Source organism: Phyllostomus discolor, chromosome 2 (assembly GCF_004126475.2).
Source record: "Phyllostomus discolor isolate MPI-MPIP mPhyDis1 chromosome 2, mPhyDis1.pri.v3, whole genome shotgun sequence".
Classification (NCBI taxonomy): Eukaryota; Metazoa; Chordata; class Mammalia; order Chiroptera; family Phyllostomidae; genus Phyllostomus; species Phyllostomus discolor.
The window spans coordinates 46,536,356-46,555,525 of NC_040904.2; the positions used below are offsets into that span (position 1 = coordinate 46,536,356).

The following is a 19,170-nucleotide window of genomic DNA, read 5'->3' on the forward strand; positions in this document are numbered from 1 at the left end:
GTGAGAAATTGCTTATGCAAGAATGCAAAGCTGAGGACCAGATTTTCCATTTCCTCTCTCTCTCCTCTCCTTTCCCCGTCTCTTCCCTCTCTTTCTTTCTTTGAGAAACCCAGGGCAATTTCTAATTAGTTTTGTAAATTCTTATACTGCGGTAAGCTGAAATGTACTTAAAGGGAAGTCATAACACCTTTTAACTACAGTTTAATGTATTTAGAAGTCCCGAGTACCTGGTAAAGGTAGTAACCCCCAAATACCCTGCCGTACTGCTCTTACACAGCATACTCAGCACAAACCTCTTCTCAGAGAAGGGCTTAGTTCTTGATCAGGGTGGTCAATGACATTGAAGCCACACTCTTGTATCACCTGCTAGAGCATGATGTACTTGGAAACCTTCCTGATCCTTGGAACCACACATTTCTCTGTGAATCCATTCCTGTCCAGTTTCTCCTTGCCTTCTGTGGTCAGAATGCTGCTAATGAATGGGAGGGTGTACTGTAGTAGTTGTGGCAGCCTTCTTCATACCTGTGAGGCAGCCAGCCCCTTATGTCAGAGAAGTCTTCTAGGTTCTTGTCCCACCACTGCTCCCTCAGTCTAGACATGCCAGGCTGCAATAATGAGATACTTACTCTCCTCTCCCAGACTGCTTTACTTTGCTGGATGCTGTGCATGGTGTAATTATACACGACTTTGTTTGTGTTGGTTATTCCAACACGGAAATCAGACCTCCCATCATACTACTGAAGAAACGTCCCTTGGATTGGCCTGAGGAGGCATAACATTTTTCTTGATGCCCATTGGTAAATGGATTGCAGATGCCAATAGGTGCTTCCTCCAGCTTCCTTGAGCCTATGCTCAAGGAGCCTATGCTGCCCAGAAGGGTCAGCATTGCAACACACTGAAGCTGCAGATGTATTTCCTAGAGTGGTTGAATTTAATTCCAGATTTTCTTTCAGTTGAAGCAGAAAAACCTGTAAGACCTTACCCAGCCAGGAAATCTGTCACTTAGGTACTAGCAGGTAGTGGACCTACCAAGGACTGCCAAATGTACTTGAAAGTCAATCCGAAAGCTTCTCTTCCAAAAATTCCACCACACTAGAATTAGAAAATTCCACCCTAAAAGAATACTCACCAAAGGCTGTTGAAGGACTTCCTCTTTTCAGCCTATAAAACTCACTCTCCTTTTAACCCCCTCCCAGCCTCTATTGGAATAAAAGTGATGGCTTTGAATAAATAGCCTTTTATTAACTATTAGGTGGTTTTTGTCCTTTTGATAAAATAATTACAGGTTAGTCAAATAGTGAATTGAAAGATGAGGGAATAATGAACATTCCAGAAGAAAACATAGTTTAAAGGATAACTTTGGAATGGAAGGAATTCTATAGGTAAAACACAAAATCCAGAAGACAAAAGGAAAATAGGAAAAAAATTAGGCTAAACAGGAAGCAAAACATTTTTGTATTAAACATTTTTAGAGGTAACAGATAAATTTTCCAAACATATAACAAAGGATTGATTTCCTTGATATATAAATAAAGCTTTTAAAATTAATGAAAATAACTCATGAAAAATGGGCAATGGAAATAAACCCCATTCACAGGAAAATAAATACAAATAATTAATAAATATATGAAAAGAAGCTAATTTCCACACACAATCAGAGAGTTACAAATTAAAATGAGATATTTACAAATCTATTAGAATGTCAAATAGTTAAATGTTTGACAGTATGCAATATTGACAAGGGCATAAGGGAAGGGAAGTGGTATTCTCATACTGATGCGGACACCGGCCTGCAGTGTCCATGGTGTTATGGATGAGATACAAGACAAATTCACGTGGACTACCGAGTTCTGTGAAGGAAAAGGGATGGCACGGCTACTCTCTCAAGGGGAGAGCGCCCTGACCCTTGCTTTGACAGGTTTTTATTGGCTTTCAGTTTGCACAGGAATACAGGTAAAGCTCATTAATCATTGTCAGGCAGTAAGGATCAAACAATAGATAACATACAAAGAACTGTGAGGGCCTATTCTGAGTCAGGGTCTGTTAGCTAAAGGGCTATAAAACTTTGGGAAACAAACTCATTTCCTCCTCGGACCTTTATCATTTAATTGAGAGCATTTTTAGCCAAGCAGGTTTCACAGGATTTTATGTATTCTTTCTTAGGCCTGATCACCTGGGGAACCCACCCTTTCCAGCACAGGGCTGCACTGCCCTCTGTCATTGCTTCAGGCTTAAGGCAGCCAAGAGATTAGGAGACTTCTCACAGAGAGAATGAGGACTTGGGCTACAAAGCTGAGGGGTGAGGGTCCATCACCCCCTTTGCTATAGCCTCCCAGGTCCTTCCCTGGGGCCTCCACGTGATTGTCTCTGTCTAGGTCATTCCCCCCTTGGGAAATCTTACCCGTCATTGGCTAACTGATCAAGCATTGGGGGACAGTTATGGATGAAGTAAAAGGAGCAGAAGCAGTGCCCCTGCCAGGGAGATAAGCTTTGTCTCCTTAGTGGCTTATGGTCCTAAGGTCACTCACTCAGCCTTAGCCATGGAGGTTACAGCTTCTGAAACCAATCAGGGCAGTTCCCAACATCATACCATGTTGGGAGCAGGATAAATCACTACTGAATCTTTGAAAATTAATTCACCACAATTATCAAAATTTAAGATGTGCACACGCCTTGATCTTGCAATTCTATTTCTAGGCATTTATTTTATGAGCAGAGATATATATGAACAGGGGTATTCAGGTTTTTCTGTGTGGGTATTTTTGGGGGCACAGTTTTCATTTTGGGGGAATTAACGCTCAGGAGTGTGACTGCTGTTTGCTTTTTAAAGAAACTGCTGAACTGCTTCCCAGAGTGGCTGTACCATTTTTCATTCCCATTGGCAAATTTAAAAAGTTCTCATTGTGTCATTTACCAAATTTTGTATTCTCAATGCTATTCTGATCCTAAAAACGTTGTGCTATTTTCCCTATCTTAAAAAAATTCAAAGTCTATAGTTTATGTTAGGGTTGGTCCTGAGTGTTGCACATTCTATGGGTTTTGACAAATGTATAATTACGTGTGTTCACCACTATATTGTTCCCTACTATTGTCATTTTAGCCATTCTAATAGGTGTGCAGTGATGTCTCATTTGTGGTTTTAATTTGCATTTCCCTAATGGCTAATGATGTTTAGCATCTTTTCATGTGCTTATTTCATGAAACATCTTTTATGCCTGTTGCCCATTTTACAACTGGATTTTTCTTTTTTACTGTTTAGTTTTGAGAGTTACAATTAGTCTAAAGCATGAGTGACAAAACAGATACTTACATTAGTAGCAGAGGTTTCTTTGAATGAAGTGCAAATGTAGCCAGGTCTTTGGAGGAGAGAAAGGAATATTTTCCTTTCTTGACATTCCTAGAGATTTGGGGGTGGAGGGGAAGGCTGCAGGGTATGCCTACTCTGCCGTCTTGCTCCAATCTTCTGTATTAGTTTTCAAAAACAGTGACTATGCTTATTATTCAGTTAGGAGTAAGTTTTAAAAATCACAATAAGGAAAACATATAGCAATATTTAATGGAAATACTTACCATATTTAATACCATACTTAATGGAAACTTAGCATGTGACCTGCTCCTTTGATTCTCCATCCACCTGCTCACGGGGATTAAAAGCGTGGTCACGATACCCTGGAAGAAATGATCACAGTTTTTTATTATTTCATTTTAGTAACAGTCTGTACTGGGAAAAAGACTAGCCTCAGGGCATTTCTGGCTGAATGTTTATCAGTTACAGTCTTGAAACCAGGGTGCAGCAGAATTGCTCCTTCCTGTGTGATGGCCTTTGTGGTAGATGGCAGACTTCCCTGAGGCCTCAGAATGGCAGGCTTCCACCGTGTCACTGGCTGACAGCCAGACCCAGTCAGTCTTGGTGTGATTTTAGGGCTAAAGTCATTCTACCTTGTGCAAGAGTTAAAGCCTGCAATAATGAGCTGCTGTTCCTAACGTTGGCCAAAGATACTTTTTATACCAACCTCAAAGCTACCCTAAAATACATGCATGAATCTTAGCCTCCCAGAGTCCAGCTGAAGAGGCGAAGAACATGAGGTATTACAAAACATTCAGATTTTGTAGTTGGAAAGATCTGGGTTCAAATCTTGGATCTGTGCCTTGGACGAGTCACTTAACATCATTGTACTCCAGATACTTTATTTGTAAAATGGGAAACAATCATAGCTATCTCCAAAAGAAGATTATAACCATTCACTTTTTCATTGATTTAACATTTATAATTGCTTACTTTGTACCAGATCTTATTCTGGGTGCTAGGAGACACAATATTGAACAGGCAATATGCCAGCTCTTTGAAGTTTACATTCTAGTAAGGGGAGAAAGATAGTAACACAGACCAAAAAATAAATAAGAAAACATCACAATAAAAATGAAACAGTGTCGAAACAGAGAGTTACTGCATTTTCTATGTGTTCTCTCCTTGGTTCAGCCTATTTGGTAAACTGTATAGAACTTCATTTTTTTCACAGGCCCCTTGTCTAAGCCAGTGAGCCCTTGGAAAGGGTCACATGACTAACTTTATTGGCCCAATGGTGATGGAAGGACACTTGACTTTGGGTGGTGAGCATATAATACATTATACAGATAACGTATTATAGAAATGTACACATGAAACCTATATTATTTTATTAACCAATATTACCCTAGTAAATTCAATAAAAAATTTCAATGGCCTAATGTGACCCCTCTGGAAATATTTGCGTATAGCACATCATGAAATAACATCACTTCATTCAACGTTTTGTTATAATGTTGATGAGATGCTGTAGGAACTTAACTCTTGTTTATATCACTTAGACAATGGTAAAATTGGTTTTGTTTTATGTCACTTCACTTAAAGTTGCAGAAACTTAACGTTTTAAGTGAGGACTTACTGTATTAGCAGAAGGCCGAGGCTTTAGGTCCTTCCTTTACTTTGCTGGTGGACTCAGGCTCTGTGTGGCCAGGGGAGGTGGTATTCGGGGGCAAGCAGACACTTACCTGCCCAGCCTATGCCTGAGAATATTCTATTTCTGAATGTCTTTTAAAAGCTATTGCTGGTATCATGATTTAATGAAGCAGAATTTGTGGCTTGCAAGAACCAGCTTTGGTCCTGCCCTTCAGTAATGTACATGGGTTTGCCAAGAAAGAGTCCAAGGTGATGAATGTTGCTATTTCAAGCCTAAGCCTTCTAGGAACACCAGTGTGGGTGTCAGCCTGTGGTCCTCTGGGCCTTTTCAGCCCAGAGCCGGGTTCCCTGATAGGTGATTAGGCACAAGCTTAAGGTACTGGTAAAAAAAACTCACATACTTATGAAAACAGCTATCAAAGCCTTATTTAGAATTTTGGAACCAGAAAAATCTTGGAAGATGGTGTTCTAATATTACATTTTACATCAGTTTTCTGTTTTATTGGATGTGAGTTATAGAGGAGTGGGGGCTCCATAATCTTATGGGATTCAGGGTCTCTAAAGTTCATAATCCGTCCCTGTCTCATACCACCCAGAGACTTCCCCTCACTTCAGTTCTCAGACTTAACACACGAAGTCTCTCACAAATCTGGGGTCCAGACCAGAGGGTGGGAGATGTGATCCATTTCTTACTCTGTGAAATGGCCCTCTGACTGTGCCCCTCTTCTGTGGTGTCAATGGCTGAACCATGCAGTTTCACACCTAATCATGCACAATGACCAGGAGTGCTATGGTGACAATGGGTGCCTCTGGCTTTTAGGGCAAATTTGTGGGGACAGGGAGTTCCTCTGGATCACTGGGTAATTTATTTTACATGAGGAAGTTTTTCCTGCAATGCAGAAGTATACTGTTTGTCTGCTTCTCGTCTCGATTCTTACCCCATCTTTTATTGCTCTTATAGGAAGCAAAGACAAGGGCCAAGGCCTGGGAACATGAGTGTTTGACTGAAGTTCCACTTGGCCTTCCCAACCCAAGCTGGGTTGCCCCAGTTCCCTGGAGAAGAGACCTGGGAGAGCTTCCAGGAACATGGTGCCTGCCCATTGGTCTCTGGCTCTCACCGAGTTGGCCAATGGGAAGGGACAACTCTGAGGTGGGGACTGCCTGCCTCCATGAGTACCAGGCTGCAGAGGCTGGACCATCTCCTCCTTACTTCCATCCTGACTGCAGTCTGTGGGTCTGATCCCACGCCTGAAGGTAAGAGCAATTCGATTACAGTTTGAGGCCGGAGGTGGGGGCAGCTGCCATGCAGTGGGTCCTCTGGCTGGGGTGTGCCACACTCTCCTATTATAGCAGGATGGTGATGGATGTAGCAAAACTAGCCAGGGCAGCTTCCTCAATTCTCTCACAGCTCCAAGAGAAAAGGGGCTGTTCCTCTGGTCAAAATACTTGGGACCATCTTGAATTTTGCTCAGTTCACTAGGTGGCAAGATGCCTACTTAAAGAAAAAGTTAGGGTCAGTGAGGTGGGGGGTTGGTTGAATGATAGGGTGCAATTAAGTAAGAGGAGAAGGGGGTCCACCTTTTTCACAGAAAGACTCACAGGAAGAGGCAGCATGGGAAAAGCCTGAGCTCCCACCTCAGACTCAGTTTGAAATCCAGCTCTACCACATGATTCCACTCAGCAAATTCTATTCTATGGGCCAGACACTGGCTGGGGCTCATGAGATACAAAGATGAATGAAACATGGTGGTTGCCTATAGATTCTGAGCAATCTGTAGATATGAGAATATCTATGGAGAGGTAGGGATATCTCACAGGGTAATCGAGAGGTTCAAATGAGACAAAGTGAGCAAAGGGCCTGGCATACACTGGGAGCTTGTGAAAAATTTTATTTTTAGAAGACATCTTTCTGACAGAAACAACTGGATCTGCCTGGCTTTTGCCAAGCTCATTTCTGCTTGCCCCAGTGAGCACAGTGTTTGAAGCATCGTGGATGTTTTCAGCTGTAGACGTAGAGGTCACAGTGGGAGGCGTTTTAGAGTTCAGGCCAGTCCTCATGTGTAGGAGGATGTGGGTCCCTGGTCTGGGAGGGTTCTGGCTTTCAGATCCAGCCTTGCAAGGGGTGCAGCCACCTCGCCCCTGGTAACTCCTTTAATAGGAGTAAGGCTGGCTCCTCCTGACAAGGTTGGGGAGCAGGGGAGCCCTTCATACTGGCCGCATATGCCCGAAGGAGCACAAGGGTATCCACTTTGCTGCTGAAGCAGAAGAGCGGAAAGGGAGCTCTGCAGCTTAATTGGCAGGCCTTGTGGCTGCCGTCCCTTAATTCTAGAGGAGTCATAAAGAAAGACAGGGGACTTGCATCTTGTCCTTTCTGAGGTCGCTGCGGGGAAGACCTTCCCATCTACTACTGTCAAGCCAGAAGACTAGCAGCCCAGACACTTGGATGAGGCCAGGAAGTAGAGACTCTGCAGACAAGAAGCTTCCAATCAGGAATTCCTTCATGTGCAGAGAGACAGATCCTAAAAATGTGGTGGAGGATACTCTGCTTCACCTCTCCGTTGAGAATATGAGTGTGTGTGTGTGTGTGTGTGTGTGTGTGTGTGTGCGTGTGTTATGTGTGTGTGTGTGTGTGTGTGAGAGAGAGAGAGAGAGAGAGAGAGAGAGAGAGAGAGAGAGAGAGAGAGAGATCTTTGGGCACTGGGATGCTGACAGCTCTCCCAGGATTGAGTTAAAGCTTTCAGGCAATCCTCCTGGGAGCTGAGTTGATTCCTGTTTCTGCCATTGAAATTGCCAGTGTTCTACCATTTTTGACCTTTAAGAGTGGCAAGTTGTTATAATTCCAACTGAGAGTTATATGATTTCAACCCAGCATCCTGGTCTCTTCAAGTCTCAGATTCTTCTGTACAGTGGAGACAAATGCGGGGCTATGGGGAGGATGAAATGAAATAAGAATTGAAAATGCCTCACGCAATTTATACTCCAAAGTACTCTTTCCAATTTCAATGTGTTCTCATGGTCCTCATCTTACACGACCTCATTTAGCCGATTAAGAAGCTGAGTCCAGGAAGCCTTTTTAGAGGCAGTGTACTGTGATGGAAAGCTCATTGGTTCAAAAGCCTGACGGGAATCTCACAGGGATCATCTTCTTAATCTTTCAGTTTCCTCATTTCTACAGGTGGGGTTATTTTCATGACTTCATGGAATTCTTGTAAAGATTAAAATAAACAATAAATAATACAACAATGTGTAAAATCTCCTCATGTGGGAGCAAATTTCTGGGCGGATCTAAGAAATGCACCCCTTTTCCTTCCTTTTCTCCTCCCATTTGTAAAAACGGGGCAGAGGCGAAATGGTTTCTAGGGTCCCTTCTGTCTCCCAGGGACTTTGTGAACTGTGCTTTAATGCCCTTTCCTGCTGGAAGAGTTGGCACTGGGTGACTTCTTTTCCCCATACTGCTCTGTCCCCTGCCAGTCCCAAAGGAGACCTCATCCTTGTATTTCACAAGATGCTGCTGTTGTTACTGAAATTCCAGCAGGTCAAAGTGGAATTTCTCATACATTTTAACACAGGAAAATGAGAACTCATAATATGGCCCCCGAGGAGCCAAAAAACATCATGATCAGCCCCTGGTGTAACTTTAAAAGCAAGCAGATCCTGTGCATGGCTGTGCCCTGAAAGCCAGTGCAGTAGAAAGAACTCAGTCTTTGAATTTCAAATGGCACCTCTGCGCACTCTCACTTGTTGTCCTTGGGCAGAAGTCACCAAACTTCTCTGGCTCTCAGATTCCTCTTGTGGGAATTGAATCCTGCCTTCTGGAGTTGTGGAGATGAGATGAGATGAAAGAGGTGGTCCACACAGGTGGTCCGTAAATGTGTGTATGTGTTTGCTTCACTGCTCTTCACTTATATATGTGGAACACTTTATAAATTTAGAAAACAATTTTTATATTTTAGTCAATTGGTTCATACAGTAATAATGTGAAATAAACTACATAAAGATCAGTATCATCAATAATCACTTTTTCAGGCAAAGAGCAGTGATGTCCTAGAGGTGGGGTGGAGGCAGGTAAGTCACCCAATGAGTGAGTGGTAGAGACTAGACTCGGAGCCAGGTCACTTGCACCATGATCTGGAGATTTGTTCATGCTATTGTCTATGTCCTTTCCTATGGAGTAGATGACTAAAAAGAGGATGTATGACCCTGATGCTGTTTTCCTCCTCTGGACTATGCCTAAGAGTCCATTATTGGCTTTGGAAGACCAGAATTTGATTTCCAGCTCCTCTATGTGTAGTTCTGGGATCTTGGACAGTCACTTAGCCTCCTTGAAGCTCACTTTCCTCATCTCTAAAATGGATATAACCAGAGCCAACAGTTATTGAACACTGACATGCATGAGACACTGTTCTAAGTACATTAGATGGGTTATGGCACATAATCCTCCAACTATAAGGGCCAAAACATGTTACAAGTAAGAACAAGTTATTTTCACCCAAGCCCTGGGACCATGGAGCATATGCTCCCTATGTCTGTCTCATGCTGTTTCTCAGAATGAGTGTGAGATTAAGTGAGCTATTCAATGAGGTAAAGGCTTTCTATGTAACAAAAAATTGTAAGTGAAACTTGGCATTAAGCTTCATTATCCATGTAAAATGTTTCTCTTTTTTTGACAGCTGATTGTACTTTAATGTATAACACACAGGTATAAGACAACTGCATCTTACAGCATTATACATAAAAGAGAGATCAGCCATCAAGGGCTCCTGAGTGAACAGCACCTTCATAACCTCCATGTGTATCATATTTGCTTTCTCTATGTAATTTAATAAAATCATCAATTCGAAAAATGGTAATTGAAGCCTCTGTTACAAATTTCAAGCCCTTAACTTTAACTATGGTTGGCTCAAACAACTCTACTTATTTTGTTGTCTTGAGATTTACTATTGACCAGATCAAGACCAACCCATTTTAGACTTTTATGTTCTGGGTTAACTTAAGCCTCATTATGAAAAGCTTTGCAGTCAGATCAGTGGAGCTTTGGGCAGCACTAACTGCCAGTGTACTAGAAATAACAAGGAAAGATTATGCAAACTCTGTAATATCAAGCTGTTCCCAAGACCCCATGCTGGTTGTGTAGTTTTTGAGGTATATGGAATGGGCTGCTTCTACAGCACCCCAACCTGGAACCACAGATATTGACTTCAAAACTCTCTTCCCCACACAAAAAAGCATCATGTAAAGAGCATTCCATCTTATCACATATGAAGTCATTTGCCCCACACAAGGTAACTGGTGCAGATGTAATGAGCCTTAGTGCTACTAAATAAATAGGTGTCATTCTTAAATCAGTATTTTATGAAATAAGTCTATGTAGAAATTCACTGTAAGCACTCTGATTAAATTCTGCTTACATAAGTACATCAGGGCATGGAAGCAGTGTCTGGACTATGCATGCAGAAGAGGTGAAATGAGTATTCCATCTCAATTTATAATGGCCTAATGTTACTTTACCCATCTGTACAACTGCTCATACCATTGAAAAGACGATAGCAGCAAATAAATGGAAAGTGAAAGGTTTCTTTATGCCTTGACTGGTGTGTCTCAGTTGGTTGTGTGTCATTCCACAAACCAAAAGGTAGCCAGCTTGATTCCCAGTCAGGGCGCATGCCTGGGTTGCAGGCCTGGTCCCCAGTTCAGGGTGCATGCAAGAAGCAACGATTGGTGTTTTTCTTTCACATTCATGTTTCTCTCCTTCTCTTTCTCCCTCCCATCCTTTCTCTCTAGAATCAATAAAAGAAAAAAAAGTTTCTTAAAGGTTTCTTTATATGCACAATTTAGTCTTATATCACACAATTTCATTTAATAATCTTTCCCCTATTGAAATAGAAGTTTTTCAGAATCTAAGTGTAACAAGCATTATATCCAAATAAAGAGCATAGATCATTTTAGAGTAGTTTTTTTGAAACATAGGGACCTCTGCACTGTCAATTGTTATCAATTACTGATTTTTCCACCCAGAACTAGGTGAGAAGACAATCTTGTTCTCCAACCCGTTCTTAGCTTCAGAGACTTCCTAGTATCATGTACCCATCTTCCCTCCACCCTTCTTCTAGTACCTCCACCCCATGCCACTGTCAGGGAACTCTGTTGTCCCCATTAGTGGAAAAACCTGTCCATCACACTGAAGTGTTGAGACAGAATGCTGTCTCTTGAGCTGCGAGGATGCATTCCCTTCAACAGTTTTGGGGTAAGCCCTCCATTGCCTATGCTTTTTGGGGTCCGCTGTAGCTGCCTCCAACAGTTCTCATATTCTGGATTCACTCCTCATGTTTGTCTGAAGGGGGGAAACACAGCTTCATAGATTCTGCTTTCCTCATTTCTGGAGAAAACAAGCACAGAGCCTCTCAGAGGTCTTGTCGGGAGTTTTAGTGCTAACCCCATAAGCAGAAAGAATGGAAGTGACAAATAGTGGGAAAGTTTAAAGACACATGAAGTCTTTAAAGTCTTAGAACAAGTATTCTTCAAAAATACAAAAGGGCTCTGGCTGGTGTGGCTCAGTGAACTGAGTGCTGGACTGCAAACCAAAGGGTCCCTGGTTCAGTTCCCAGTCAGGGCACATGCCTGGCTTGCGGCCCAGTCCCTGGTGGGGGTTGTGTGAGAGGCAACCACACATTGATGTTTCTCTCCTCCTCTTTCTCCCTCCTTTCCCCTCTTTAAAAATAAGTAAAAGTAAAACCTTTTTTTAATTAAAAGAAAAAACAGGGTTTGGTTGGTCTCTCCTCCTTGGTTTCTCACCTCTTTCAACTCACCTCTTTCTTATCTTGGGACAATCCAAGCCTAAGCCCCTCCCATTTTCTGCCCACCTACTGAAGACACCCTCCTGAGCCCTTCACATCCAGTAGAGGGCGACAAAGGTACATGTAGAAGCCAAGAGCGAGTCTTGCCTAGAGGCTCATCACCACCAAGGGGCAGCATCTGTGCCTGTCAGCACCTGTTGCTGTGTTGCCTCTGTCTACATCCTCCTCTCCATCTTCTCAATTCTCACTCTACTTACAAGATTATATTTGAACTTAATGTTTGATAAGTGATGCATCAGATTACTGGAGAGGATTAACTTAAAGATGCCTTTAGCCCTGGCTGCATGGTTCAGTGGGTTGGAGTCACCAAAAAGGTTGTGGGTTCGATTCCTGGTCAGGATATGCATGGGAGGTGGCCAATTGATGTTTCCTTCTCACATCAACACTTCTCTCTTCCTCTCTCTCTCAAATCAATAAACATCCTTGGCAATGATCATACCATATGTAGCAAAGGTCTGGTATAAAGAACTCACACAAATTAATTCAAAAAGCACATTGTGTCCCTAATTACATAAGTGACAAAAAACACTAACAGAGGTAACATGAATAAGGAAATTAAATTAGAAAACACATGTTTAATAAAATGTATAGCTTACTAATGACCAAAGTAGTGAGGACCATGTTTTTTGTTCACTCAACTAACAACAACAAAGAGTGTTTTTAATGATAACATCCAAAGCTGGTGACAGTTGTTAAAATAGGCTCTTTTATACATATACTGACATGCTACCGGTAACAATGTAACAAGCTGGAGTTTGGGAAAATGCATGAAGAGCCTTGAAAATGTTCATACCTTTTGGTCCAGTAATTTTACTTCTGGAAATATGTCATAACAGAATAAGAATTTGGGGATAAACTATATGCCTGAGGATTTTTGTTACAGATTTTAAATGGAAATGAGCCAAAAGTTCAACAAAATGGAAATCGTTACATATATTTTGGCTGTATTGATTTGATGGACTAGCACATACACATTTAAAGTGATGATTGTGAAAACTAGAAAAAGACAAGGTGAAACAGGGAAATAAAATATCCCTGTAAAGTATGCTTGACTATGTCTAAAAATAAACAGAAAAATCCCAATTCTTGGGATTGAGGATTGTTTTGTTTTCTGTAGCTTCCACATATGTTTATATCACTAGTTTTAATGATACACACATGTGTGTGTGTATATGTGTATGTGTATATATGTGTGTATACACACACATGAAAGATGAGTATACCTGTGAAACATGAGGTGGTTTTGTCACATACAGCCCCAGGCAATGGGGTTTAGGAGTGGATTCCAGACACCATGCACATCTTTGGAGGTAAGATTGCCATCAGGGTTTTTCCTGCATCCCTCAGAGAGGCTGTTGACTGAAGCCAAACCCAGTTCCTAGGGAATTCGTGTCATCTATGAGAGATAAGCAAACTGATGGAAAACAGTGAGTGTGTACAGTAAATAAAATACATATGGACTGTGTTTTGTTTAGAATCAGGTTCTTGGGATTAACCACCTTTCAAACTCGATGAATGCTCTTATTGATGCCTGTCATCCAGAGTCCTAGGAGTGTTTCCCTCTCTTTGGAGCTGTCAGTGACCTGGCGGACTTTAGGGATGGAGAGTCTAAGACTCTGGCAATCAGATGTGGGGGATGAGATCACCCTAATACCAGGGGCAGAAGCTAGGAGGGTACTGGAGTCCCTGGGCGTGCAAAGGACCATCTTCTGGCGGGGGCGGGGGGCTGGGGGAGAGGGGACAGGATGGTGGTGGGGGCAGGGCTGTGGAGGGACCATTCTGAAACAGGAGGCCCTTGGCCACCTGTGCCGCTTGAGCTTTTTGCTTGGGCTCCCATCATACATATTTCAAATATACTCCACCTTCTGTCCCTCTTCTTTTCTCCTTCCTTTTCTTCCTCCTTCCCTTCCCCCACACTTGTGGTTTAATGGGGGAAATGGGTGAACTACTCAGGAATTACAGTACAGTGCAAGAAGTGCAGTGCTGGAAGTAAGTGAGGGCACTGGGGAGCGCAGAGGAGAAACAGCAAACTCAGCTGGGGTACAGAGAATCGGGAGGTGTTCCTGAGAGGTGACATCTTGACTGTGTCCTGAAGGCTGCATAGGGATCAGGCATATGAAGAGGTACAGCTAAGGGAGGCCCAGGCAAATGGTCAGTGAATATTTTCCCAAGACAATCTGTCTCTGGTTGTCTGACTATACCAACGCAAGGCTGTGTGTGCACGCACTGTACACGCATGTGTACATATGTGTGTGTACACGTGAGTGCATGCATGTATGGGTGCATGTGTGTAATATATCAAATGGCCTAACACCACTCAGGAGAAAGGGTGGAGGAAAAAAGGTATGAGAGGAAAAGGAAGAAGAACAGGCATAAAAAATAAAGAAAAGAGAAGTGAAGAAGAAAATGAAAGGAGCCGAGAGAGAAGAGTTGGTTTGAACTGAATGGAATGATCCGAGCCAACATTCTTAGAAAACTCAAGGGAAAGATTCTTGACAAGGTTATTCTTGGAGCTTTCCCTGTGCCTGGGCCTGTGCTCAGACATGAGGAAATCGGTAGAGTGGTGTTGTGCCATCAGTGAACTCGCAAGCCTGCTGAGGAAAGGAGATTACACACAAGGAATATGCTACACATTGCAAATGGCAGGGCAGAAAGAGATTGAGGTGAGTTGAAATAGGAAAATCTTCCTGGAAGAGGTGAGGAATTGGAAGAGCAGGTCTCAGAAGTGAACCTTAGTGAGAGGGTGAGAGTCTGGCTTAAATCTTAATGCATGTGCTATGTGGGGTCTGTTCTTCCATGTCTGACCTGATTCCAGGCCTCAGGATGCTGTTGCTACAAGCTGTCCTACTGCTGTTAGTCCTGCCTAGTCACGGTCAGGATACCACCACCAAAGAGCCTGGAGTCGTGCCTGCCCTGCCCAGTGGGGTCTGCAGTGGTTGGATGGCGGGCATCCCAGGGCATCCCGGACACAATGGGATCCCAGGCCGTGATGGCAGAGATGGCACCCCTGGCGAGAAGGGTGAGAAAGGAGACGAAGGTAAGAACAAGCTTTGGGTCTTCTCCATCAGACTTTTCCCGGGTAGAGGAGGGTTTCTAGTACTATACAGGAGTGTTAATTATTGGCGAAAGCCTAGGCACAGGGATGAAGTAGTTTCCTTTATGTGACTCATAAGCAATGTAAAGTTAATTTTGGTTGGCTTTCCAGTGGTGAGAATAGGAGGTACCTGTAAAATCAAGTATCCTTGATGCTGCTCTATCCACACCTCCTTCCCTGTCCCCTTTTCCATCCCCACCTTCATCCATCTATCTCTATTCCCAACGAGTTCATATTCCCATTTCTATTCATTTCTCCTTAATTCCCACTTCGTCCAGCGGCATTCAACCACACTTCGTGTACACCTCCTGCAGGTCACAGTCCTGCTCCTGGAAAACTCTTGGTCTTGCTAAGAAGATAAGTCTAGTGCACAAGACTCTGTGAGAGATTACTATAAGGAAGTCTGCTCAAAATATGCCAAATGGAATGTGGACAAATGCCAAAGTATGGAACACAGAAATGAATGCCCTCAGTGCACACTTGGATTAACAATGAAGGCTTAAGGAAAGAGGAAAGGTTTAAGCTAGGTCTTGAAAGATGAGTGGACAGAATAAAGGAGGGAGGGCATCCTACACAAATGGGATAGAAGAGCAAAGATATGGTTGGTTGAGCCAGCACATAAGGAGTTGACAGGTGGAGGATCAATGATGCAGACTTATAGGACATAAGTTTGGAAAGAATTTATGGGAGCCTGCTGGGGTGATGTGGAGATAGGAGGTATAACTAACTGCCCTTTGGGAACTCCCAGTGGTTCTTTGCTCTGTAAGTGAAGCAGGTTGTGTGTGTGTATGGACTGACGGGACAGTGTTCTAGTTGGAATCAACTTAGGTAGGAATTCTGTTTCTTATGGTCACTGAGGTCTTCTCATTCTTTAGGTCTTGCTGGTCCTAAGGGTGACCCTGGTAAAAGCGGAGTGCCTGGGTTGGAAGGTCCCCGAGGCTTTCCTGGAGACCAAGGCAGGAAAGGAGATCCTGGAGAAAGTGCCTATGTATACCGCTCAGCGTTCAGTGTAGGACTGGAGACTCGAGTCACTGTCTCCAATGTTCCCATTCGCTTTACCAAAATCTTCTACAATCAACAAAACCACTATGATGGCAGCACTGGCAAATTCCACTGCAACATTCCTGGGCTCTACTACTTCTCCTACCACATTACGGTCTACCTGAAGGATGTGAAGGTCAGCCTCTACAAGAATGACAAAGCTGTGCTCTTCACCTTTGACCAATATCAGGACAAGGACTTGGACCAAGCCTCCAGCTCTGTGCTCCTGCATCTGGAGATGGGTGACCAGGTCTGGCTGCAGGTGTATGGGACTGGGGAGCATAATGGGATCTATGCAGATAATGTCAATGACTCCACCTTCACAGGCTTCCTTCTCTACCATGATACCAACTGATGACCACTCACCCAGAGACTCCCCTGGGCCAAACAACCCAGAAGTCAAAGAACAGTCCACAGGTTTTCAGTTTGGTTAGGAGGCTGATGTTATTATTTAGTCAGAGAGCTCTGAACGTTATTCATGTATTTACTCATTCATTCATCAAGTACTTTTAAAAAATCATATACTATAGTCTCAGTCCTAAAGAAGATGTGTTCCCTTTCCTCAAGGATCTGGTATATGGTGGGAATAAAAGGATAAAAGCATTTACCAGAGAGCTTCACAAACATGACAAGATAACTGACCGTAACAAAGTATTTGACAGTGTTACTCTGTGTCCACTGTTCCTCCTCATGTTCATGCCAATCCTGCAAGGTACACAGAAAAGATCTTACTCTCCTCTTTTTACACTTGGGGTCCTGGGGCTTAGAGAGTTAAGTGAATGCCCATGGTCACTATTAAGTGGTGGAGCTAGAAGCCACACTCAGGGCCATGGAACTTTTCTATTATACTGTGTCCTTTTTTAGAAGTACTTGGTCTCTTTGGGATGTTATTTGGGGGTGGCGTCTCTCATCCATCTCACCCGAGGGCCTCTGAATTGTACGTCATCATGAGTTAAATCTTTTCCCAGTAGAGGCCCATCAGAGCAGGTAGTCCTATGACCAGGTCCCATTTCAGTAGGACCACTCAATGGCCCCTGCACTTCTCTATCCTCATGCTCTTCTCTCTAACCCAGAAAGCTACCACCAATTTCCACATGTTGAAATCCTCCCTGTTCCTCAAAGCCACCTGGTCAGGAAGCTTCTCTGGAAGTTCTGCAAACTTTCCTTGCATATTGCACCCCATGTTTCTTCAGGTGTTATTCTGAATGAGAGCCCTGGGCATGGGAGTCATCTTCCTCAAGGCCAAAGACAACTTCCAGCAGGACCATGTTTCCTCCATATTTGAGTCCCCCTGCAGGTCCTTAATCAATGCCTCATGAAGACCAGTTTCTGGAATCTCACATCTACCCAGAATTAACTCCATTTCAGTCTCTTCATGTTGTATAACTAATCTTTATCTACAAAAACATTGTTATTTTAGAAACTTTGTGAGTTAAGCACTTAACCCTTGTTCTACTGTACAGTTTGAATAATTTTCATTGAGGTTCAGGATGATTGTGCTTTTTAGAACACTTGAAGAACTTTTCCTCAAGGAGGTAGCTTGAGTCTACAGTGCAAAGTCCACAAAGGAATTTGAAAACCATTCTTACTTTTAGTACCAGCAGAGTCTGGGAAGACCTGGGCTTTCTGAATCTACTCTTATTATTTAAGAATTATAAAAAAAAGGGAGGGGGAGGTAACTGCTTGATGTGAATGATAATTAGTTGATTGTGCTAAATATTCCTTAAAAAGGAAAAAAGAATTACAAAAAGTTGATAGTGGTAAACATCCTCTCAGGAGACCATAACTTGACTAATGCTCTTCAAATGGTTTAGCAAAAGCAGAGTTACTTGCATTATGTACAAATATAGAAACGGAAAACCCATTTTTTTCTTATAGTTTTAAATTCTGAATGATTTCCTTTTATATATACATTACTATTCATTAAGTGATTATTATTTCTACTATAAAACTTTGTCTTGTAAGTGATTTTGTATTATTATTTTCTACAAGTAAAGCTACTGTCCAGCATTAAAAGCAGAAGCACTTGCATCACATGGGTTTTGTTTACATTTTTTGTGAAAGACATGGGTTTAGAGAGGGATGAAGAGTAAACCTTGCGTTGGTCAGGACTCTGTGTTGTGAATGACAGGACACACAACTCAAACAAACAAACGAGAAACAATTTTCCTTGCATAATAGAAAATACCAGAGCTGATCTGTCAACCAGAGGCTCAGATGATATCATTAAAAACACTTTTCCATCTGTCTTTCCACTATATCATCAGCAGTGTAGGCTTCACACTCAGGCTCTACACAGTATAGTTCTAGGCTGTTGTTCATGATGTCAAAAAGATGGTAACCTGCCAGCTGTCATACCTTCTCACCACATCATGTAGCCAAAGGGACATTCTCTTTTCTGGTAGTTCCCAAGAGGAGAGAAGAGGTTTTCTCTACTGGAAGCCCCAGCAAGTATGTCCTTGCATCCCATGGGCTCTGGCTGAGTTGAATGCCCACCTCTGACCAATCACTGCAGTCAGGAGGATAAACTGTACATATTGATTTAAGTTGATCAGGGCTCAATCTGGGGAAGGTGTATTTCCCTTAAAGCAAAATGTGGATACAGTTACCAGAAGTGGGAGAAAAGAGGATGAATATAAAAACATTTGTTCATGACAAACTGTCAATGTAATGTTTGAGTTTTCTCAGGTTTCTCAGAGAGATTGCTATTGATTTTCTCTAAAATTTCATCAAATAGCTAACGTCTGACCATGCTCACAGTTCTGCAGCTGGCTAGGGTGGGATCCTCACAGCATTGAACATGATGTCACACTCACTCTGAACTCTCTGAGGGAGGATCATTTCTTTGTGGGAACAGAGAGGGTCAATCTTCATAACACCTCCTGGGAAACTGTGGCCCAGAGTTTTGGATTAATGGTCCCATGATGTTCAGGTGTAATTGTGGACTTTTCTATTTCTCTTCAGCTCTGTCAGCTTTTATCTCATGTGTTTGTTTGGAACTATCTTGTTAGGGACATACACATTTAGCATTGCATCTTCTTGGTGAATTTACCCTTTGCCATTATAAAATGTCTGTCTTTATCTCTGGTAGTTTTCCCTGTTCTGAAGTCTACTTTGTCTGAAATTAATATAGGTGGTCTAGCTTTCTTGATTATTGTTTGCATGGCATGTGTTTTTTCCATCATGTTACTTTTTCAAAAAAAGTTCATCTTTATTGTATTTTTTTTCCATTACCAGTCAGT

The 19,170-nt window shown here is 42.5% G+C and overlaps 1 protein-coding gene, 1 non-coding gene and 1 pseudogene across 4 annotated transcripts; 1 reads left to right on the forward strand and 2 right to left on the reverse strand.

The window, feature by feature from the left end:
* Nucleotides 1–282: 282 nt before the first annotated feature.
* Nucleotides 283–1,803, reverse strand: LOC114515233 (annotated as a pseudogene).
* Nucleotides 1,804–6,096: 4,293 nt separating this feature from the next.
* ADIPOQ (adiponectin, C1Q and collagen domain containing) lies at nt 6,097–17,955 on the forward strand. 3 transcript variants are annotated; one of them, XM_036017820.1, is made up of 4 exons: nt 6,103–6,193; nt 11,797–11,850; nt 14,609–14,830; nt 15,763–17,955. In XM_036017820.1, the coding sequence occupies exons 1-4, from the start codon at nt 6,109–6,111 to the stop codon at nt 16,281–16,283; spliced, it is 882 nt and encodes a 293-aa protein (XP_035873713.1). In that variant the 5' UTR covers nt 6,103–6,108; the 3' UTR covers nt 16,284–17,955. The 3 variants fall into 3 exon arrangements, with proteins under 3 accessions (XP_028360622.2, XP_035873713.1, XP_035873714.1); XM_036017821.1 differs by having other exon boundaries at nt 6,107–6,193; nt 11,800–11,850; XM_028504821.2 differs by lacking the exon at nt 11,797–11,850 and having other exon boundaries at nt 6,097–6,193.
* Nucleotides 10,371–10,504, reverse strand: LOC114491235. Its single transcript, XR_003684040.1, has one exon. It is a non-coding gene; the product is annotated as a small nucleolar RNA SNORA20 (small nucleolar RNA).
* Nucleotides 17,956–19,170: the final 1,215 nt, after the last annotated feature.

Bases quoted from the DNA above. Each gene is read 5' to 3' on its own strand.
- ADIPOQ (XM_036017820.1), top strand. From the start codon at position 6,109: ATGAGTACCAGGCTGCAGAGGCTGGACCATCTCCTCCTTACTTCCATC. The intron at 6,194-11,796 runs GTAAGAGCAATT...CCATTTTCTGCC, and splicing joins GTCTGATCCCACGCCTGAAG to CACCTACTGAAGACACCCTC. The intron at 14,831-15,762 runs GTAAGAACAAGC...CTCATTCTTTAG, and splicing joins GGGTGAGAAAGGAGACGAAG to GTCTTGCTGGTCCTAAGGGT.